The sequence below is a fragment of the Leptodactylus fuscus genome, unplaced genomic scaffold (assembly GCF_031893055.1).
Source record: "Leptodactylus fuscus isolate aLepFus1 unplaced genomic scaffold, aLepFus1.hap2 HAP2_SCAFFOLD_330, whole genome shotgun sequence".
NCBI lineage: Eukaryota > Metazoa > Chordata > Amphibia > Anura > Leptodactylidae > Leptodactylus > Leptodactylus fuscus.
Genome location: NW_027440353.1, coordinates 37139 through 60893, shown reverse-complemented (window position 1 = coordinate 60893; position 23755 = coordinate 37139). Strand labels below are relative to the sequence as shown.

The window sequence follows — 23755 nt, the reverse complement described above, 5'->3', positions numbered from 1 at the left end:
TATGTCCACAGGACAGTCTGTTGTGTGATACGTGTCCTGGCTCCTAATCCGTCTAAGCCCCCGCTGCCCCATCTGCCTACTCTGAGCAGTACCGGAGACCTCCGGCCATGCATGAGCGTGCACCACCCCTCTAACATGTCTACTCCTGCTCTCAAACGCTTGTGTCCTCACCAGTCTCCAGAATCTGTCTCCTGTTGACCCCAGCTGATCTTCTCCATCTCTTCCACAGTATTCATCTAAAGAAGACCATTATGAGGATGAGATAAGACATCTGACCGAGCGGCTGAAGGAGGTGAGTCCAGTCTCCTCTCGTGTGTCCTCCATCTTGGAAGTTTCTACTGCAGAAATTCTAATTGTGTGTTTTTCAGACTGAAAGCCGAGTAGAGTTTGCAGAAAAATCAGTGGCGAAGCTTGAGAAGACAATCGATGACCTTGAAGGTAAAATGGCGCTCATGGGGAGGTTGTCTCTGTTTCTTCTACGATTCTGCCCTGGCACATCCTGATCATAGAGATCCACCCTGACAATCCTACTGTGTCCTGGTTGTCTATAAATGACCATACATTATGATAAGCTCATCTGGAAGATGTGCTAGTTCATCCTCCCTAGGTTGTCCTCCCTAGGTTTTCCATGCTGGATTGTCCTCCCTAGGTTGTCCATGCTGGATTGTCCTCCCTAGGTTGTCGTCCCTAGGTTGTCCTCCCTAGGTTGTCCATGCTGGATTGTCCTCCCTAGGTTGTTCTCCCTAGGTTGTCCATGCTGGATTGTCCTCCCTAGGTTGTCCTCCCTAGGTTGTCCATGCAGTAGATTGCTTTGCATGATCACTCTATATCTCCTCCTCTGGCACATTTTGGTCTGACTGTCTGTCTTCTGCTCTGTCCTTTCTGTTCTCCTCATCCTCTCTAGATGAGGTCTATGCTCAGAAGATGAAGTATAAGGCCATCAGTGAGGAACTGGATAATGCTCTTAATGACATTACCTCCCTGTGAGCCCGCTGTGCTCCTCTGTCCTTCTGCCGGTTATGTCTCAGCAAGTGTCTTCTCCAGAGCTTCTCTAGGCTGGTCCTCTAGGTAGATGCACATGGTCATTATCCTGGATGACCCACCACTCTGGCCTGCTCATCCTCTGCCACCTCTCATCTGCACGACCTTCTTCTGCTGAGGTCTCACCCTCCAGTGCCTCTTCTATCTTGTACATAAATCTGTAGACGGGTCTTGTGCCTTCTCGTGTTCACTTTCCAGATGTTGTTATTGTGTTTTGTGTGATTATTTGGGGGCAGGAGATGGGTGGCAGATACCTGGACATGTCACACCTCGGACATTGAGGGTTCTGTTGCACTGTGCGGTCACCTCCTTGCTGAATAAAGCGCTTCTTCTCTACTTCCACTGCTCTTGTCCTTTCTTGTCTCTGATTCTGTCACTCACAGGCTGGTGGCCCTGCCATACCGGGGTAGTATGTAGGGTACATGGTCTGCCATACCGGGGTAGTATGTAGGGTACATGGTCTGTCACACCGGGGTAGTATGTAGGGTACATGGTCTGCCATACCGGGGTAGTATGTAGGGTACATGGTCTGCCATACCGGGGTAGTATGTAGGGTACATGGTCTGCCATACCGGGGTAGTATGTAGGGTACATGGTCTGTCACACCGGGGTAGTATGTAGGGTACATGGTCTGCCACACCGGGGTAGTATGTAGGGTACATGGTCTGCCATACCGGGGTAGTATGTAGGGTACATGGTCTGTCACACCGGGGTAGTATGTAGGGTGCATGGTCTGCCATACCGGGGTAGTATGTAGGGTGCATGGTCTGTCATACCGGGGTAGTATGTAGGGTGCATGGTCTGTCACACCGGGGTAGTATGTAGGGTACATGGTCTGTCACACCGGGGTAGTATGTAGGGTACATGGTCTGTCACACCGGGGTAGTATGTAGGGTACATGGTCTGTCACACCGGGGTAGTATGTAGGGTACATGGTCTGTCACACCGGGGTAGTATGTAGGGTACATGGTCTGCCATACCGGGGTAGTATGTAGGGTACATGGTCTGTCACACCGGGGTAGTATGTAGGGTACATGGTCTGCCACACCGGGGTAGTATGTAGGGTACATGGTCTGCCACACCGGGGTAGTATGTAGGGTACATGGTCTGCCATACCGGGGTAGTATGTAGGGTACATGGTCTGTCACACCGGGGTAGTATGTAGGGTACATGGTCTGCCACACCGGGGTAGTATGTAGGGTGCATGGTCTGCCACACCGGGGTAGTATGTAGGGTGCATGGTCTGTCACACCGGGGTAGTATGTAGGGTGCATGGTCTGCCACACCGGGGTAGTATGTAGGGTGCATGGTCTGTCATACCGGGGTAGTATGTAGGGTGCATGGTCTGTCACACCGGGGTAGTATGTAGGGTACATGGTCTGTCACACCGGGGTAGTATGTAGGGTACATGGTCTGTCACACCGGGGTAGTATGTAGGGTACATGGTCTGTCACACCGGGGTAGTATGTAGGGTACATGGTCTGTCACACCGGGGTAGTATGTAGGGTACATGGTCTGTCACACCGGGGTAGTATGTAGGGTACATGGTCTGCCATACCGGGGTAGTATGTAGGGTACATGGTCTGCCATACCGGGGTAGTATGTAGGGTACATGGTCTGTCACACCGGGGTAGTATGTAGGGTACATGGTCTGTCACACCGGGGGAGTATGTAGGGTACATGGTCTGTCACACCCGGGTAGTATGTAGGGTACATGGTCTGTCACACCGGGGTAGTATGTAGGGTACATGGTCTGCCATACCGGGGTAGTATGTAGGGTACATGGTCTGGCACACCGGGGTAGTATGTAGGGTACATGGTCTGTCACACCGGGGTAGTATGTAGGGTACATGGTCTGTCACACCGGGGTAGTATGTAGGGTACATGGTCTGTCACACCGGGGTAGTATGTAGGGTACATGGTCTGCCATACCGGGGTAGTATGTAGGGTACATGGTCTGCCATACCGGGGTAGTATGTAGGGTACATGGTCTGTCACACCGGGGTAGTATGTAGGGTACATGGTCTGTCACACCGGGGGAGTATGTAGGGTACATGGTCTGTCACACCCGGGTAGTATGTAGGGTACATGGTCTGTCACACCGGGGTAGTATGTAGGGTACATGGTCTGCCATACCGGGGTAGTATGTAGGGTACATGGTCTGGCACACCGGGGTAGTATGTAGGGTACATGGTCTGGCACACCGGGGTAGTATGTAGGGTACATGGTCTGCCATACCGGGGTAGTATGTAGGGTACATGGTCTGTCACACCGGGGTAGTATGTAGGGTACATGGTCTGGCACACCGGGGTAGTATGTAGGGTACATGGTCTGGCACACCGGGGTAGTATGTAGGGTACATGGTCTGCCATACCGGGGTAGTATGTAGGGTACATGGTCTGGCACACCGGGGTAGTATGTAGGGTACATGGTCTGCCATACCGGGGTAGTATGTAGGGTACATGGTCTGGCACACCGGGGTAGTATGTAGGGTACATGGCCTGTCACACCCGGGTAGTATGTAGGGTACATGGCCTGCCACACCGGGGTAGTATGTAGGGTACATGGTCTGTCACACCGGGGTAGCATGTAGGGTACATGGTCTGTCACACCGGGGTAGCATGTAGGGTACATGGTCTGTCACACCGGGGTAGCATGTAGGGTACATGGTCTGCCATACCGGGGTAGTATGTAGGGTACATGGTCCTGTCACACCGGGGTAGTATGTAGGGTGCATGGTCTGCCGCACCGGGGTAGTATGTAGGGTGCATGGTCTGTCGCACCGGGGTAGTATGTAGGGTACATGGTCTGTCCCACCGGGGGAGTATGTAGGGTACATGGTCTGTCACACCGGGGTAGTATGTAGGGTACATGGTCTGTCACACCGGGGTAGTATGTAGGGTACATGGTCTGTCACACCGGGGTAGTATGTAGGGTACATGGTCTGTCACACCGGGGTAGTATGTAGGGTACATGGTCTGTCACACCCGGGTAGTATGTAGGGTACATGGTCTGGCACACCGGGGTAGTATGTAGGGTACATGGTCTGGCACACCGGGGTAGTATGTAGGGTACATGGTCTGGCACACCGGGGTAGTATGTAGGGTACATGGTCTGACACAGCGGGGTAGTATGTAGGGTACATGGTCTGTCACACCGGGGTAGTATGTAGGGTACATGGTCTGTCACACCGGGGTAGTATGTAGGGTACATGGTCTGTCACACCGGGGTAGTATGTAGGGTACATGGTCTGTCACACCGGGGTAGTATGTAGGGTACATGGTCTGTCACACCGGGGTAGTATGTAGGGTACATGGTCTGTCACACCGGGGTAGTATGTAGGGCACATGGTCTGGCACACCGGGGTAGTATGTAGGGCACATGGTCTGTCATACCGGGGTAGTATGTAGGGTACATGGTCTGTCACACCGGGGTAGTATGTAGGGTACATGGTCTGTCACACCGGGGTAGTATGTAGGGTACATGGTCTGTCACACCGGGGTAGTATGTAGGGTACATGGTCTGGCACACCGGGGTAGTATGTAGGTTACATGGTCTGCCACACCGGGGTAGTATGTAGGGTACATGGTCTGTCACACCGGGGTAGTATGTAGGGTACATGGTCTGACACAGCGGGGTAGTATGTAGGGTACATGGTCTGTCACACCGGGGTAGTATGTAGGGTACATGGTCTGGCACACCGGGGTAGTATGTAGGGTACATGGTCTGTCACACCGGGGTAGTATGTAGGGTGCATGGTCTGTCACACCGGGGTAGTATGTAGGGTGCATGGTCTGTCACACCGGGGTAGTATGTAGGGTGCATGGTCTGTCACACCGGGGTAGTATGTAGGGTACATGGTCTGTCACACCGGGGTAGTATGTAGGGTACATGGTCTGCCATACCGGGGTAGTATGTAGGGTGCATGGTCTGTCACACCGGGGTAGTATGTAGGGTGCATGGTCCGGCACACCGGGGTAGTATGTAGGGTACATGGTCTGTCACACCGGGGTAGTATGTAGGGTACATGGTCTGTCACACCGGGGTAGTATGTAGGGTACATGGTCTGTTACACCGGGGTAGTATGTAGGGTACATGGTCAGGTCCTGTCACACTGGGGTAGTATGTAGGGTACATGGTCAGGTCCTGTCACACTGGGGTAGTATGTAGGGTACATGGTCTGTCACACCGGGGTAGTATGTAGGGCACATGGTCTGTCACACTGGGGTAGTATGTAGGGTACATGGTCTGACACAGCGGGGTAGTATGTAGGGTACATGGTCTGCCATACCGGGGTAGTATGTAGGGTACATGGTCTGCCATACCGGGGTAGTATGTAGGGTACATGGTCTGCCATACCGGGGTAGTATGTAGGGTACATGGTCTGTCACACCGGGGTAGTATGTAGGGTACATGGTCTGTCACACCGGGGTAGTATGTAGGGCACATGGTCTGTCACACCGGGGTAGTATGTAGGGTACATGGTCTGGCACACCGGGGTAGTATGTAGGGTACATGGTCTGTCACACCGGGGTAGTATGTAGGGTACATGGTCTGCCATACCGGGGTAGTATGTAGGGTACATGGTCTGCCATACCGGGGTAGTATGTAGGGTACATGGTCTGCCATACCGGGGTAGTATGTAGGGTACATGGTCTGCCATACCGGGGTAGTATGTAGGGTACATGGTCTGCCATACCGGGGTAGTATGTAGGGTACATGGTCTGCCATACCGGGGTAGTATGTAGGGTACATGGTCTGTTACACCGGGGTAGTATGTAGGGTACATGGTCAGGTCCTGTCACACCGGGGTAGTATGTAGGGTACATGGTCTGCCATACCGGGGTAGTATGTAGGGTACATGGTCTGTCACACCGGGGTAGTATGTAGGGTACATGGTCTGTCACACCGGGGTAGTATGTAGGGCACATGGTCTGTCACACTGGGGTAGTATGTAGGGTACATGGTCTGGCACACCGGGGTAGTATGTAGGGTACATGGTCTGTCACACCGGGGTAGTATGTAGGGTACATGGTCTGCCATACTGGGGTAGTATGTAGGGTACATGGTCAGGTCCTATCACACCGGCGTAGTATGTAGGGTACATGGTCAGGTCCTGTCACACCGGGGTAGTATGTAGGGTACATGGTCAGGTCCTGTCACACTGGGGTAGTATGTAGGGCACATGGTCTGTCACACCTGGGTAGTATGTAGGGCACATGGTCTGTCACACTGGGGTAGTATGTAGGGTACATGGTCTGTCACACCGGGGTAGTATGTAGGGTACATGGTCTGTCACACCGGGGTAGTATGTAGGGTACATGGTCTGTCACACCGGGGTAGTATGTAGGGTACATGGTCTGTCACACCGGGGTAGTATATAGGGTACATGGTCCGTCACACCGGGGTAGTATGTAGGGTACATGGTCTGCCATACCGGGGTAGTATGTAGGGTACATGGTCTGGCACACCGGGGTAGTATGTAGGGTACATGGTCTGTCACACCGGGGTAGTATATAGGGTACATGGTCCGTCACACCGGGGTAGTATGTAGGGTACATGGTCCGTCACACCGGGGTAGTATGTAGGTTACATGGTCCGCCATACCGGGGTAGTATGTAGGGTACATGGTCTGGCACACCGGGGTAGTATGTAGGGTACATGGTCTGTCACACCGGGGTAGTATGTAGGGTACATGGTCAGTCACACCGGGGTAGTATGTAGGGTACATGGTCCGTCACACCGGGGTAGTATGTAGGGTACATGGTCTGTCACACCGGGGTAGTATGTAGGGTACATGGTCTGGCACACCGGGGTAGTATGTAGGGTACATGGTCTGTCACACCGGGGTAGTATGTAGGGTACATGGTCTGTCACACCGGGGTAGTATGTAGGGTACATGGTCTGTCACACCGGGGTAATATTTAGAGGTCATGATAGGGTCAGTATATGCTGGGCACCGCTTCTCCTCCAGTCGCTTGTTGGTTCTTCTGTCCTCCTAAAGCTCCAGGCATCGTCTTCTGTCCTCCTAAAGCTCCAGGCATCGTCTTCTGTCCTCCTAAAGCTCCAGGCACCTTCTTCTGTCCTCCTAAAGCTCCAGGCACCTTCTTCTGTCCTCCTAAAGCTCCAGGCACCTTCTTCTGTCCTCCTAAAGCTCCAGGCACCTTCTTCTGTCCTCCTAAAGCTCCAGGAACCTTCTTCTGTCCTCCTAAAGCTCCAGGCATCTTCTTCTGTCCTCCTAAAGCTCCAGGCGCCCTCTTCTGTCCTATCTTTGCTGGCCTCTCTCAGTTCTGAAATCCAAGACTCAGAGATGTTCTTCAGGTAGGTCTTGGCACAAGTTGTAGGTTCAGATGGTATATTTGTGGGTGATGGGACTCTATGGATTGATGTTTGTGAGATCATAGAGTTCAGACAGTTATGACTTTGGACGTCATTGGTCACTGATGTTCCGTTTACTCCTCCAGAAACCTTATCGGAAGCGAAGGAAGAAAAGCTGAACATTCAGCAGACGCTGGACCAGACACTGGTGGAGCTGAACAACATGTAACAGATGTCACAGCCACCATTTTGGTTCATTTGCCACTTGCACAGTTGTACCCAGTGGGTATCATTTGTCTCACGCTCTCACCCCGTTGCCCGTCCACCACCAAAACTCATCAAGAATCCCCAAAGAAAAGCCCAAGCTTGAATGACCTCTTGAAGGCCTCACTACGAGTGTGTCCTCTGATGGGGCCACCTACAATAAGAAGATCTTAACTTATCAATGACTTAACACAATGACCAATTCTATTTGTGACTTGTTGTTACGACATGTGTATGATCTGTGTACCCGAATAAAGCCTGGTGCATGCACTCAGCACGTTCCAAGGATTCACCCATGGACTGGTCCTCGACTCTTCTGTCCTCTCCACCCCGCTATGGTCTTCTTTGTAGGGTCCTGAGTACAGTCATGTAGAGCAGGGACATGTAGCCACCACTCTTATCTCGGGGGGTTGGGTTTGCTTGGTATTGTTGTGCACCTGAGCACAGGTGGTTCTCATGGAGGTTCACACCATCCATGGTGCCGTGTGAGCTGCAGCTTTGGTCTTGAGCGTCCTCCTGTCCATGGTCACAATGTCTTGATATTACTGTAGAAGCTATGTCGTGGCACTAAGGTCTTCTCCACCTCCAGCTCATTCCTCTAAGTCTTGTATTAAGAAATATGCAAATAAGTCTTCCTCGGTGTAAAATGGAGATGTCACGCTAGCGCCACCTTCTGGAACGTATCACCCATAGATCAACGCCTGGTTTTCTAGAAAGCTAGAGATGTCATCTGGAGATAAAGCCCTTCCACAATATCTCATGGAGGAGAACTGAAGGTGACCTCTCCTTAAGGAGACACCCTACCCCTCCGGCCCAGAGGAGTGAGGTCTACACGTTAGGACTCCCCACCCTGACATCATCCCACACACAAGGTGTCCTCCAACAACCTCAGGTATCTTAGAATGGTTGTGTAGGACTGGAGAACATGGCGGCTTTCTTTCCATAGCAGTCCCACAGCTGTCTGTGGGTTTACTAGTACTGTAGTACCACACACAACCTGTGGACGGGATGGGGGCGCTGTTTGTGGAAGAGAACAACCATTGTTTCCCAATCCTGGAGAACTCCTTTAGGATGGCTACTGGTGGGAGAGTCCTGTTGGTGGATCCTACAGATGACACTGGGATCTGTCAGAGCTCATGTCTGTGGTGACAGAGATTCCCCGATGTCTCAGTATGGCAGGTCCTTCTCCTGTCTATGGACAGCTGATCTATCTGCAGATGGCACTGGCAGGTTCTGTCTCCAGAAACAGCGCCTCCCCTGTCCACGCTTCACACGTGCTATTGCACCTCAGTCCAGGTGTTTGTGAGTAGCCGCCATGTTTATGTAGCCCTGGACCAACAAGTCTTATTGGGGTGACACCACATAGTAGCCCCATTGTCCTCGTACTGTTCACACCGCGCTGCAGCCTCCATGTGGTGGGGGATGGGCTTGGATTAACCCTCCAGACGCCGGGCCCAGCTGTGTTTGTGAGTCACGGTTGCCTTCGCCCTCAGCCATGTCTGGAATCTCCGGCCAAATTCCTCAGATCTCCATTTATGGCCTCCAGACAGAGAAGAAACCTTCAAGAAGCCCATATAGGGCGATGCTCAGGCCATGGCTCCCGGCCCAGTGATGGGGAGGGGGCCGCGCTATATGTGGTGGGCCGTCTGATGAGGTTCCCAGAATACTGTATATTACACTGTATCCCCCCCCCCCCCCAATATGCGGGAAGACAGAAACCAGTCACAGCGCCAGGAGAAGACGCGAGACCCCCGGGGTAATAGACAGGCAGCACTAGTGACACCCCCTCCCCAATATGCGGGAAGACGGAAAGCAGTCACAGCGCCAGGAGAAGACACGAGACCCCCGGGGTAATAGAAAGAGATTTATTAGGAATGTGAAGACTCAACCGGACCCCCAAATATGTGACCCCCCCCACTCATGTGTACCCAGAGCAATAACACTGCACTAGTGACACCCCCTCCCCAATATATATATACCCCAGGACAGGCTGCACTAGTGACACCCCCTCCCCAATATATATATACCCCGGGACAGGCTGCACTAGTGACACCCCCTTCCCCAATATATACCCCGGGACAGGCTGCACTAGTGACACCCCCTCCCCAATATATACCCCGGGACAGGCTGCACTAGTGACACCCCCTCCCCAATATATACCCCGGGACAGGCTGCACTAGTGACACCCCCTCCCCAATATATACCCCGGGACAGGCTGCACTAGTGACACCCCCTCCCCAATATATATATACCCCAGGACAGGCTGCACTAGTGACACCCCCTTCCCCAATATATACCCCGGGACAGGCTGCACTAGTGACACCCCCTCCCCAATATATACCCCGGGACAGGCTGCACTAGTGACACCCCCTCCCCAATATATATATATACCCCAGGACAGGCTGCATAGTGACACCCCCTCCCCAATATATATATATACCCCGGGACAGGCTGCACTAGTGACACCCCCTCCCCAATATATATATATATATATATATATATATATATATATACATACCCCGGGACAGGCTGGACTAGTGACACCCCCTCCCCAATATATACCCCGGGACAGGCTGCACTAGTGACACCCCCTCCCCAATATATACCCCGGGACAGGCTGCATAGTGACACCCCCTCCCCAATATATATATATACCCCGGGACAGGCTGGACTAGTGACACCCCCTCCCCAATATATATATATATATATATATATATATATATATATATATATATATATATACCCCGGGACAGGCTGCACTAGTGACACCCCCTCCCCAATATATATATACATACATACCCCGGGACAGGCTGGACTAGTGACACCCCCTCCCCAATATATACCCCGGGACAGGCTGCACTAGTGACACCCCCTCCCCAATATATATATATATATATATATATACATACCCCGGGACAGGCTGGACTAGTGACACCCCCTCCCCAATATATACCCCGGGACAGGCTGCACTAGTGACACCCCCTCCCCAATATATATATATATATATATATACATACCCCGGGACAGGCTGGACTAGTGACACCCCCTCCCCAATATATACCCCGGGACAGGCTGCACTAGTGACACCCCCTCCCCAATATATACCCCGGGACAGGCTGCATAGTGACACCCCCTCCCCAATATATATATATACCCCGGGACAGGCTGGACTAGTGACACCCCCTCCCCAATATATACCCCTCCCAATATATATCCTGGGACAAGCTGTACTGGTACCCTCCCCTTCACTCTCACACACACCGAGGTGACCCCCTTCCACATTGGGACCACTGTATAGATTATATACACCAGCGCCCCTCCCTGGTCACACCACATTCTCCTCCGCAGTCGCTGCTTTATAGATGACGTTTGATTTAGAATCTGATGACCTGAAATAAAGAACGTTCAATCAGACTAATAAACCTGTAAGATGAGGGGTATAGATCCTATAGACCCCACACACCCTATAGACCCCGCACACCCTATAGGCCCCACACACCCTATAGACCCGCCCCCACATCCTCTAGGCCCCCCACACCCTCTAGACCACACACACACCCTATAGACCCCACACACCCTATAGACCCGCCCCCACATCCTCTAGGACCCACACACTCCCTCTAGGACCCACACACCCTATAGCCCCACACACACCCTATAGACCCCGCACACCCTACTGAAGATGGGCCAGAATGTTCCAGAATCTTACTACTGGTCCCCAATAACATCACCAGAGCAGCTCACCCCTGTGGCTATATCCCATAGAGGTGACCCTATATACCATGCCCTTGATGGGCCTATAACTCACAGACAAAGCCAGGATCAGACTATGGAAGATTAGGAATGATAATTTGTTTTCCCAGGTATTCCTGCCCCTGTGTACTATTAGGACAGGTGGAATTTGTAATTAGCTAACAGACTTCTTCCCCTATAAGGGAGCATTCACACGGCGTAACGTCCCGCGAGATTTGGCACGTGTACGCCGTGTGACCCTTTGCGTGCCGTACACGCTCCCATTCATTTCAATGGGAGCGGGGAGCGTATGCGCCGCGCTAGTTTGCGGCCGTGCATTTATTCACGGCCGCAAACTAGCGCGTACACGTGCCAAATCTCGCGGGACGTTACGCCGTGTGAATGCTCCCTAAGAGGCCGGGAGACCTCCTCCCCCTCCACGTGTTACTCCAAAAGTATAACAAAAATGAAATACAATCCATATTAATTCCACACATAGGTAACAAACCAAGGGAGGGAGCCTTGTGCTGCTGTTTGGGCTAAGGGAAAACAGATTCTCATTCCTAATCTTCCATTCTCCCCACGCCCAACAGCAGCACAACTGGGGATTTAGCAAGTATAACATCCACTAGGGTGGGGGGTCTTGGTAGGCTGATTCCAAGACCGATTGCCCGAAGGCTACAGACCCTGATGTACGCCAGTCCAGCCTGTAGTGTCTGGCGAAGGTGAGGTGCGAACTCCAGGATGCGGCACCGCATATCTGCTCTAGCGAGAGCGAACGTCTCTCCGCTCAAGAAGTTGATAGCGCTCTGGTAGCGTGTGCCTGTACGAACTCTGGTACTGGAAGGTCCTGGGAGCGAAGCGAGCACAAGATGGCCTCTTTGATCCAAAAAAGAGATGAATGGCTCAGCGGCCAACAAGGCCTGTAGTTCACCAATCCTTTTGGCAGAGGTTATTGCCAGTAAAGAGGTCACCTTATAGGAAAGGTATCTCCAGTCCACTTCTGACAAGGGTTCAAAGGGGGGAATCACATAACCCCTGTAGAACTCAGCCAGGTCCAAAGAGGGAACCGGGGGATGGACCTGAGGGCGGCGCCTCGACGCCCCTCTGAGAAATTGCTTTATTAGAGGATCTTGAGACAATCTGGTCCCCAGAAGAGCGGAAAGGGCTGACACCTGAACCTTCAGGGTGGCCGGAGTTAACCTTCTTTCTAGACCATCTTGTAAAAACTCCAAGACCGATTCGATGGCAGAATCGCTGACTTGTTTCCTCGTTCGCCAGTGTTGATATATCCGGGAGATCCGCTGATAGCTCCGGTTAGTTGAATCCGCTCTAGAGTGGGCTAAGGTTCTTAGAACGCCCTGGGACAATCCTCTACCTCCACATACGGCGCGGTCAACCTCCAGGCAGTGAGGTTGAACCTGTCCAGGTCCTGGCAGAGCTGATTGTTCAGAGTTACCAGGTTGTGGACTGATAGAAGCCTCCAGTAGTTCCCCCGACTCATAAGGATAAGGTCGGTGAACCATGCCCTTTTTGGCCAGAACGGCTGATCACTATTGCCGAGGTCTGGTCCTGCCTGAGTTTCGCCAATACCTTGGGGTATTGGCGATCATGGGGATTGGAGGAAACACATATGCCAGGTTGAACCTCCAAGGTATTGACAGGGCATCCACCGCCAAAGGATTGTCCTCGCGGTAGAGGGAACAATACTTCTCCACTTTGGCGTTGTATTGGGTGGCCATCAGATCCACCTCGGGTAGACCCCACATCTCGGTGAGATGGTGAAAGATGTCCGGATTCAGGGACCATTCGCCTGATGTCACCAGGCCTCTGCTGAGTTGATCCGCAAGGATATTCAGTTGACCTCGAATGTGAACCGCTGACAGCTGGGATAGGTTCCTTTCGGCCCAGCAAAAAATCAAATCCGCTACCTGCAGGAGAGAGGGGGATCTGGTTCCCCCCTGCTTGTTGATGTACCGCACCGCTGTAAGGTTGTCCGTCCTCACTCCTACCTACAGGGGAGAGCTGTAAAAGTGCCCGATGTACTGCGGTAAGCTCGCACCGATTGGACAATTGCGCTTTCTCCAGCTGGTTCCAGGTCCCTTGTGCCGGGGTCTCCCCTAGATGCGCTCCCCAGCCTGTGAGGGAGGCATCTGTAGTCAACAGGAACCAGGAGGTCTGGACCGTGGACTTCCCGTCTTGAAGATGAGACCACAAAGCCAGTGATCGACGGGTACTGATGGTTAACTGGATAGGCTTCTGTAGCCCCGAAGGACTGTGGTTCCAAACTCTCAGGATCTTGCATTGTAACGGCACATGTGCCATAGGGCCCACGGAACTGCCTCGATGGCCACAGACATGAGACCTAGGACCTTCATGGCTGTCCTGAAGGTAACCTTCTGGGTAATGGATAGGTGATGAGCCACTCGACCAATCTTCTCCTTCCGAGGAGGAGGCAGGGAGATCATCATGCTGAGAGAATCCAGAATAATCCCTAGACTGAACCACTACTGACTTCTGCCAGTTTATTAGCCAGCCCAGTACTTTTAGAAAAGCCACAGTGGTCTCTAGCTGTGTGGCGAGGACCTCCTTTGACCGGGCTTTCAGGAGCCAATCGTCTAGATATGGGACTATGAAGATCCCCTGGAGGCGCAGGGCGGCTGCGACCGGAGCCACTACCTTTGTAAAGGTGTGGGGGTCCGAGGTTATGCTGAATGGGAGGGCCGTAAACTGAAAATGACACAGACTTCCGTCTAGGTATACCGCAATTCTCAGAAACTTCCTGTGTGGAGGATAAATGGGTACGTGGAGGTAAACATCCCTTAGATCTAGGGTGACGAAGTAGTCTCCGGTGTGCAGAAAAGGTAGGACCGATCTGATGGTTTCCATACGAAACCGTACCTTGTGGATGAATTGATTCAGATACCTGAGGTCGATAATCATGCGCCATCCACCTGATGATTTTGGTACCAGGAACACTGGAGAGTAGACGCCTTGACCGTATTCTGAAGGGGGAACCGGTTCCAGCGTGGCTTTGTCCACGTACTCATGGACGGACTTCTCTAGATGAAGTTGTCTGGTGCCCTGAAGAGGGCGGGTCCTCACATACTTCTCTGGTGGAAGAGAGGAAAACTGATCCTGTACCCGTCTTGAACTACTTGGAGAACCCATTGAGACAGGACCAGGCGGCGGCGAAGTGTGTAAGGCGACCGCCTACTAACGCAGGAGCATGAGGTGGATGGGTGGTATAGTCAGAATGGTCTTCTTTTATCAGGGCCTCGAGAGGACCCCCGACCCTTGCCTCTGGACTGTGCCAGGTCGCCTTTGTCCACGAGAGGCTCCTCGGCCATGAAAGGACGACCTTTGACCACTCCTGGAGGGCTGAGGATGGTTCTTACCTTTCGTATCTGAAAGACCCTCCATAATGCGGTCCAACTCTCTTCCGAATAGCCGACCTGCTCGAAGGGTAAGGAGCAAAGATTGAATTTGGAGGCGTTGTCTGCTCTCCATGGCTTCAGCCATAATGGCCGCCTGGCCGCAGTTGACAGGGCCATAGCCTTGGAGGCTAATCTCGTCTGATGAAAGGATGCTTCTGCCAGGAAGTCAACCATCAGAGATATATCAGACATTGAGGCCAGCAGGTCGTCACGATGTACCCCCGAATCTATATCTCTCTCCAATCGGGAGAGGTCAGTACGGAGTCTTGCTGCCACTTCATTGGCGGAAATCCCCACCGAGGCTTGAGCGGAGGCTATAAAGTGAACCCGTCTTAGGGAACTCTCCACACGGCGGTCCAGGGGGTCCTGCAAGTTGGAGCCATCCTCGGCCGGGACCACGGTGCGCCTGGACAGCTCGGCAACCGCCATATCCACTTTAGGTGGAAATCCCCAATAGCCTCGTTGCGACTCTGAAATGGGGAAGAGGGTCTTAAATCGTTTAGACAGGTTAAATGGCCTCTCAGGCCGCCTCCATTTTACAAGCCAGCTCCGGGCTGGCCTTGAAGGACCTGGCCTTTCTGGACGAGCCCTCCTGGGACGAATGACCCCGGTCACTAGACCCCACGGTTTTAAGTAACCGAGGCATCTTCTCGATAGGGAAGATTGATTTCTCCGGCTCTTCCACCTCTTCATCCGAGGATACCTGGTCAGTGATGCGCAGGTCCTCTAGGGGGGCAACGATAGTTGGCAGGCCTCTATCCGGGGTCTTTTAGACAAGTGGGCGAGGGTCTCCTTCACTTCCCTCATGGATTGCCTGACAAAATCCTTCACCCAACCGACAACCTCCCGGAGGAGAGTGTCTTCATATGGCGGACCTCTGCAGCCACCGCAGAGCCGATACTCATAGCCATCCGGAAGGGGAATGCCACACTTGTCACAGGCTAGATGTCCGCGCTTGGACAGATTTCCTCCTGGGAGACCCTGAGGAGGAGGAAGACGACATCTAGCAAACAAAAAGTAAACCAAATGTTAGAGATCTTACCCCACCAGCTGGAGCCTCAGGTCCTCTACACCTACTTTGTAAGTATGCAGCAAGGGACGCAACAGGCGCTTCCTACGAGGTCCAGCAAGATGATGCAGCTTGTATACAAAAAGTGGACAAGCATGGAAGTGTGGGGTAAGGGAGCTTATAAAGCTAGTAGGCAGGAAGGGGAGGAGCAAAGGAACCGCTCCCCCGGACCACGCCCCCTTAACCCCCGCCTTACTGGAGGGGAAGGTAAATACAAACCTATTGCAAGGCTAAAGAGAAATGTAGAGGGATCCCAGTCAGTGACCAGGACCCAGGAAGGGAGAACCAACTACCGACAGAACGGTCCGGAGAGCCGGACAACGAGAAGCGCACTGCGCCTGTGCAGACACCCAGCCGACTGATCCAGAGTGCCACGCGAGAGACTCGCACCACGCATGTGTGGACTCCGGGAGCGCCGATACAAGCGCTTCTACCCACGCGCCTGCTGGAAAAAAAGTTCTGACGGAACCAGGGAGCTGCGAGAGAGGCAGAGACACCTCCCCCCCCCCCCCCCACCACCTGTCCTGTCCACGTGGAGGGGGAGGTCTCCCGGCCTCTTATAGTGGAAGAAGTCTGTTAGCTAATTAAAAATTCCACCCGTCCTAATAGTACACAGGGGCAGGAATACCCCATTTGTGCTGCTGTTGGGCGTAGGGGGAAAGATCATTGGCGCCCTCTTCCCAGTGGCCAAGTCATCCTATGTAGGTCAGTGACCCTTCTAGCTCTTCTATTATATTATTCTAGACCCCTATGTCTGGGGGAGGTCCCCGGCCCCCCAATAGCTCTCATCTTACCTGTGGTTCCTCTTACGGGTCTTCCTCACATACACATAGAACGCCACGGCTGTTACGGCAAAGAGGATGCCAAATATAATGGCCAACATGTCACCTGTGGGGAGGGGGAGACGTTACCACCAGAACGAGGCAGCCGAGACCTCCAATGTCATAAGATAAGTGTTACCTGTCCCCAGCTGAGGGTCGTCCTCACCGTGGGCATCTGGAGGAGACACAAAGCACAATGTCAGTGGGGTGCAAAGAACGGAATACTAGGGGTACAAGGGGAGTATGGATGTCCTGGGCCTCGTAGACTGGGAACATGATGGATATGGTGTATAATATCACCCTCAGTGCTGGGGCCAGTGGTCTTCTATCCTGGCCCCAGTGAGGTTTGCACCTCTTGTATTGGGTCACCTCATGGGCCCTCATACACTTCCCTTGTAGAGCATCATGGACGACTTCTCCATCCCTTCGGATCACCAGCTCCAATGGTACTATGGCTTTCTGCGGCCGGTGACTGGGCCCAAACTCCAAAATCATCAGGTCCTGTAGCTCTCACATTCACCAGCATCATCTGCCACCACCACACCCCTCTCCATAGATTGTCCCCAGTATGACAGGGAAGTTATCGGCACCGGGCAGCCCCCAAACATACAACAGATGAGACAAACTGGCTGGGCTATAGCTGTAACCTGGGCCCGGGGGTCCACCAAACACAGCAGTGCAAAACCGGGTCACACTTCCAGGGATCCATGCTGAGGCTCTCCTTACACCTCCTGTCATTTGCCCCTCCACCACCAGGTGCCCTCAGTTTAATTATCTGTCATGGACAGTGATGGCCATCTCACAGTGGGGGATTGCGGGGGATTTGAGGATTCCTACAGATCAGAACCTCTACAGGGACCTTTATAGATCAGGACCTCTATGGGGACCTCTACAGATGGGGATCTCTATGGGGATCTCTACAGATCGGGACCTCTATGGGGATCTCTACAGATCAGGACCTCTATGGGGACCTCTACAGATGGGGATCTCTATGGGGATCTCTACAGATCGGGACCTCTATGGGGATCTCTACAGATCGGAACCTCTAGGGGGATCTCTACAGATCAGGATCTCTATGGGGATCTCTACAGATCGGGACCTCTACGGGGACCTTTATAGATCAGGATCTCTATGGGAACCTCTACAGATGGGGATCTCTATGGGGATCTCTACAGATCGGGACCTCTATGGGGATCTCTACAGATCGGGACCTCTATGGGGATCTCTACAGATCAGGATCTCTATGGGGATCTCTACAGATCAGGATCTCTACAGATCAGGATCTCTATGGGGATCTCTACAGATCAATCAGGATCTCTACAGATCAGGATCTCTATGGGGATCTCTACAGATCAGGATCTCTACAGATCAGGATCTCTATGGGGATCTCTACAGATCGGGACCTCTACAGATCAGGATCTCTATGGGGATCTCTACAGATCAGGATCTCTACAGATCAGGATCTCTATGGGGATCTCTACAGATCGGGACCTCTAGGGGGAATCTCTACAGATCAGGATCTCTATGGGGATCTCTACAGAACAGGATCTCTATGGGGACCTCTACAGATCAGGATCTCTACAGATCAGGATATCTATGGGGATCTCTACAGATCGGGACCTCTATGGGGATCTCTACAGAACAGGATCTCTATGGGGACCTCTACAGATTGGGACCTCTACAGGGATCTCTACAGATCAGGACCTCTACAGATTGGGACCTCTACAGGGATCTCTACAGATTGGGACCTCTACAGGGATCTCTACAGATCGGGATCACTACAGATGGGGACCTCTCCTGGCAGCCGCCTTCCCCTGTAGTAGTCTGTGGACTTGCCTAGGGCAGAGCGCAGCCTCCTCTACTGGCTGGGGGTGATTGTGACACTGCACACAAAGCCCCCCCATCACACCCGAGAGATGAAGCATGTGGCTGTCCAGACTCTCCATGTCACCAATGCCCCTACACGCCTTCTCTATACCATGCAGATGAAGCCTGACCAGAACGTCGCACACAAACTGATCTGCATTTCTATAACAATATCAATGAGGAAAAACTAGTGATATCTTGGAAAAACAAAAAAAAGAAAAACTAAAAGTGTGTGCAGAGCCCCCTATATGGATATATCCTATTAATATTATAAATGTGAAAGTTTGTGAGTTTGTGGGTTTGTGAGTTTGTGGGTTTGTGAGTTTGGATGTTTGTGGGTTTGTGTGTTTGTGTGTTCGGATGTTTGTTCCTCAATCACGGAAAAACCGCTCCACCGATTTGGCTGAAATTTTCCACAAACATAGTTACTACACCCGATTGCACAATAGGCTACTTTTCGTCACAATAGCGCACATACGTTTGTGCCAGGACCCCCACAAAACCCAAACTCACACCACCATCTCTGCAATCTCACACACTTTGGACCATAGCAAGCCACAAAATTCATATTGCCCTCTGCAGCCTCGCCCCTAACCCCACACAATCTCATATACATAGACTTTACCACTTTGCCCCTCACCTTAACGATACTCCAGGAGGCGCTCTATAACGCTCCGGAGCAGCCATGTTTGCCAACCCCCACCGCTCTGACAATCCGCGACACCCCCCACCCATGTCAATACCCCTAGGCGGTCTAATAAATGCAAAAACAAAAAGTTTAAAAAAAGTAAAAAAAAAATATAAAAAAAAATAAAAAGGTTTAAAAATTCAAATCACCCCCCTTTCCCTAGAACACATATAAAAGTAGTTAAAAACTGTAAAACACATACATGTTAGAAATCCGCGCGTCCGAAATCGCCCGCTCTACAAAGCTATACAAATATTTTTCCTGTTCGGTAAACGCCGTAGCGGGAAAAATGGTCAAAAGTGACAAACCGCCATTTTTTCACTGTTTTGATTCTGATAAAAAATTGAATAAAAAGTGATCAAAGCAATAACATTTCCCGAAAATGGTAGAACTACAAAGTACACCCGGTCCCGCAAAAAAAGACGCCCTATACATCCCCATACACGCACGTATAAAAAAGTTACGGCTGTCGGAATATGGCGACTTTTCAAAAAATAATTTTTTAACACAGTTTTGGATTTTTTTAAGGGGTGAAAATGTAACTAAAACCATATAAATTTGGTATCCCCAGCATCGTAACGAAACACAGAATACAGGGGACATGTCATTTTGGTTGCACAGTGAACGCCGTAAAACCAAAGCCCGTAAGAAAAATTAAGACCTCATATGGCTCTGGGAGCGGAGAAATAAAAAAGTTATGGGGTTTAGAAGGAGGGGAGTCAAAAACGAAAATCAAAAAATAACATCGGCGGGAAAGGGTTAACTTCAAATACTTCTGTCCCAAAGTCACTATGTAAAGTTTCTCACAACACCGTATATATAGCAGCTCTAATACAAAGTAACTGCAACACAAAAGTCTCACGGATTCTCTGAATTACAGCAAAAACAAGATACAAAGTTACATTTCATATCCCATCCCTTATACACAGTACGAAAACCTTACCCGCGCCTGTATATACCCACTGCTACAATCACCGCAGACCAAGTTGCGGGTAAGAGCTAGTATATGTATATATATATGTATATATATATATATATATATATATATATATATATATATATATATATATATATATGTGTGTGTGTGTGTGCGTGCAGAGCCCCCTATATGGATATATGTGTGTGTGTGCAGAGCCCCCTATATGGATATATATATGTGTGCAAAGCCCCCTATATGGATATATATGTGTGTGTGCAGAGCCCCCTATATGGATATATATGTGTGTGTGCAGAGCCCCCTATATGGATATATATGTGTGTGTGCAGAGCCCCCTATATGGATATATATGTGTGTGTGCAGAGCCCCCTATATGGATATATATGTGTGTGCAGAGCCCCCTATATGGATATATATATGTGTGTGTGCAGAGCCCCCTATATGGATATATATGTGTGTGTGCAGAGCCCCCTATATGGATATATATATGTGTGTGTGCAGAGCCCCCTATATGGATATATATGTGTGTGCAGAGCCCCCTATATGGATATATATATGTGTGTGCAGAGCCCCCTATATGGATATATATGTGTGTGTGTGCAGAGCCTCCTATATGGATATATATGTGTGTGTGCAGAGCCCCCTATATGGATATATATGTGTGTGCAGAGCCCCCTATATGGATATATATGTGTGTGTGCAGAGCCCCCTATATGGATATATATGTGTGTGTGCAGAGCCTCCTATATGGATATATATGTGTGTGTGCAGAGCCCCCTATATGGATATATATATGTGTGCAGAGCCCCCTATATGGATATATATGTGTGTGCAGAGCCCCCTATATGGATATATACCGTGTTTCCCCAAAAGTAAGACAGTGTCCTACATTCTTTTTACCCCCAAAAGTCCCACTATTTCTTACTTTCGGGGTATGTCTTATATTGGGAAAACCAATATGCGTCATCCATGAGGCCCAAAGAAGACACAGACGGGGCGGACGCAGCTGAGGAAGAAGGCGGCGCTGGCTATGGCAAAAGGTAGGAGACGAATAGCCTTTTTTAAGGCTATTCCGACGTGGTCAAGAGGAAAGAACTTCTTTTAATGGAAGAATCCCTTTAACCCCCCGCGTGCCAAGTGCTTCCATTCATTTCAATGGAAGCGTGCCATTGAAATGAATAGAAGCGGCTGGCACGTGGGGGGTTAAGCGGCCGCCGGCAAAGTCCTTCTTCACAGCACAGCCAATCGCGCTGTGCTGTGAGAGCCGGGAGGAACGCTCGCAGTACTCGGCCATAGACGAGCATTATCAGGGAGGGAGGGGGCGTTCCCCCCGCCTCTCACAGCACAGCGGAGCCCCGTGTTTCCCCGATACACCCCGAAAGTAAGACAGTGTCTTACATTCTTTTTACCCCGAAAGTCCCGCTATGTCTTACTTTCGGGGTATGTCTTACATTAGCCGACCTCCCTAAAACCCCCGCTACGTCTTACTATCGGGGAAACACGGTATGCCCTTCACATAGACGACCGCTCTGTGCCAATGTGACGCCATCTTGTTTCCTGTTTGGGCCTATTTCTACCCCTGAGGCCTCTACTTGTTCCAGTCTCCGGCTCCTCAGAAGACATTTCCCAGACTCTTCTTCTCTCCTCTGAATTATCACCTTGTGATCCGCACTCCGCGCCGCTCCAGAGACTTCACTATTCCTGACCACGCCTGGCATATTCCATGTGACTACCGGACTCCAGCCGCGTATACCAGTACGGTACCAGCCGCGTATACCAGCACGGTACCAGCCGCGTATACCAGCACGGTACCAGCCGCGTATACCAGCACGGTACCAGCCGCCTATACCAGCACGGTACCAGCCGCGTATACCAGCACGGTACCAGCCGCCTATACCAGTACGGTACCAGCCGCCTATGCCAGTACGGTACCAGCCGCGTATACCAGTACGGTACCAGCCGCCTATACCAGCACGGTACCAGCCGCGTATACCAGTACGGTACCAGCCGCCTATACCAGCACGGTACCAGCCGCGTATACCAGCACGGTACCAGCCGCCTATACCAGTACGGTACCAGCCGCCTATGCCAGTACGGTACCAGCCGCGTATGCCAGTACGGTACCAGCCGCCTATGCCAGTACGGTACCAGCCGCGTATACCAGTACGGTACCAGCCGCCTATACCAGTACGGTACCAGCCGCGTATACCAGTACGGTACCAGCCGCCTATACCAGTACGGTACCAGCCGCCTATACCAGTACGGTACCAGCCGCGTATACCAGTACGGTACCAGCCGCCTATACCAGTACGGTACCAGCCGCCTATACCAGTACGGTACCAGCCGCCTATGCCAGTACGGTACCAGCCGCCTATACCAGTACGGTACCAGCCGCGTATACCAGTACGGTACCAGCCGCCTATGCCAGTACGGTACCAGCCGCGTATACCTGTACGGTACCAGCCGCCTATACCAGTACGGTACCAGCCGCGTATTCCAGTACGGTACCAGCCGCGTATACCAGTACGGTACCAGCCGCCTATGCCAGTACGGTACCAGCCGCGTATACCAGTACGGTACCAGCCGCCTATGCCAGTACGGTACCAGCCGCCTATGCCAGTACACTACCAGCCTTGTAGTACGGTACCAGCAGCCTATACCAGTACGGTACCAGCCGCGTATACCAGTACGGTACCAGCCGCCTATACCAGTACGGTACCAGCCGCCTATACCAGTACGGTACCAGCCGCCTATGCCAGTACGGTACCAGCCGCCTATGCCAGTACGGTACCAGCCGCCTATGCCAGTACGGTACCAGCCGCCTATGCCAGTACGGTACCAGCCGCCTATGCCAGTACGGTACCAGCCGCGTATACCTGTACGGTACCAGCCGCCTATACCAGTACGGTACCAGCCGCGTATTCCAGTACGGTACCAGCCGCGTATACCAGTACGGTACCAGCCGCCTATGCCAGTACGGTACCAGCCGCGTATACCAGTACGGTACCAGCCGCCTATGCCAGTACGGTACCAGCCGCCTATGCCAGTACGGTACCAGCCGCCTATACCAGTACGGTACCAGCCGCCTATACCAGTACGGTACCAGCCGCGTATACCAGTACGGTACCAGCCGCCTATGCCAGTACGGTACCAGCCGCGTATGCCAGTACGGTACCAGCCGCGTATACCAGTACGGTACCAGCCGCCTATGCCAGTACGGTACCAGCCGCCTATACCAGTACGGTACCAGCCGCCTATGCCAGTACGGTACCAGCCGCGTATGCCAGTACGGTACCAGCCGCGTATACCAGTACGGTACCAGCCGCCTATGCCAGTACGGTACCAGCCGCGTATACCAGTACGGTACCAGCCGCCTATACCAGTACGGTACCAGCCGCCTATACCAGTACGGTACCAGCCGCCTATACCAGTACGGTACCAGCCGCCTATACCAGTACGGTACCAGCCGCCTATACCAGTACGGTACCAGCCGCGTATACCAGTACGGTACCAGCCGCCTATACCAGTACGGTACCAGCCGCCTATACCAGTACGGTACCAGCCGCCTATACCAGTACGGTA

The 23755-nt window shown here is 52.0% G+C and overlaps 2 protein-coding genes across 3 annotated transcripts in view; one reads left to right on the top strand and one right to left on the bottom strand.

The window, feature by feature from the left end:
* Positions 1 to 7920, top strand: part of LOC142187947 (uncharacterized) — a 45400-nt gene extending 37480 nt beyond the window's left edge. The window contains exons 6-8 of one of the 2 annotated variants that reach the window (XM_075261738.1): positions 230 to 292; positions 369 to 438; positions 7506 to 7920. In XM_075261738.1, the coding sequence (XP_075117839.1) occupies positions 230 to 292; positions 369 to 438; positions 7506 to 7588 (216 nt within the window). In that variant the 3' untranslated portion in view covers positions 7589 to 7920. Of the gene's footprint in view, positions 1 to 229; positions 293 to 368; positions 439 to 904; positions 1378 to 7505 lie in introns of those variants that run through there. The other variant, XM_075261737.1, reaches the window with a different exon arrangement.
* Positions 7921 to 10948: 3028 nt separating this feature from the next.
* The window catches only part of LOC142187946 (carbonic anhydrase 9-like), a gene marked incomplete at its 5' end in the record, with an annotated part of 39383 nt that continues 26576 nt past the window's right edge, over positions 10949 to 23755 (bottom strand). Inside the window, 3 exons of the mRNA XM_075261736.1 lie at positions 10949 to 11012; positions 16656 to 16749; positions 16822 to 16857. Coding sequence (XP_075117837.1) covers positions 10949 to 11012; positions 16656 to 16749; positions 16822 to 16857 — 194 coding nt within the window. The remainder of the gene's footprint in view (positions 11013 to 16655; positions 16750 to 16821; positions 16858 to 23755) is intronic.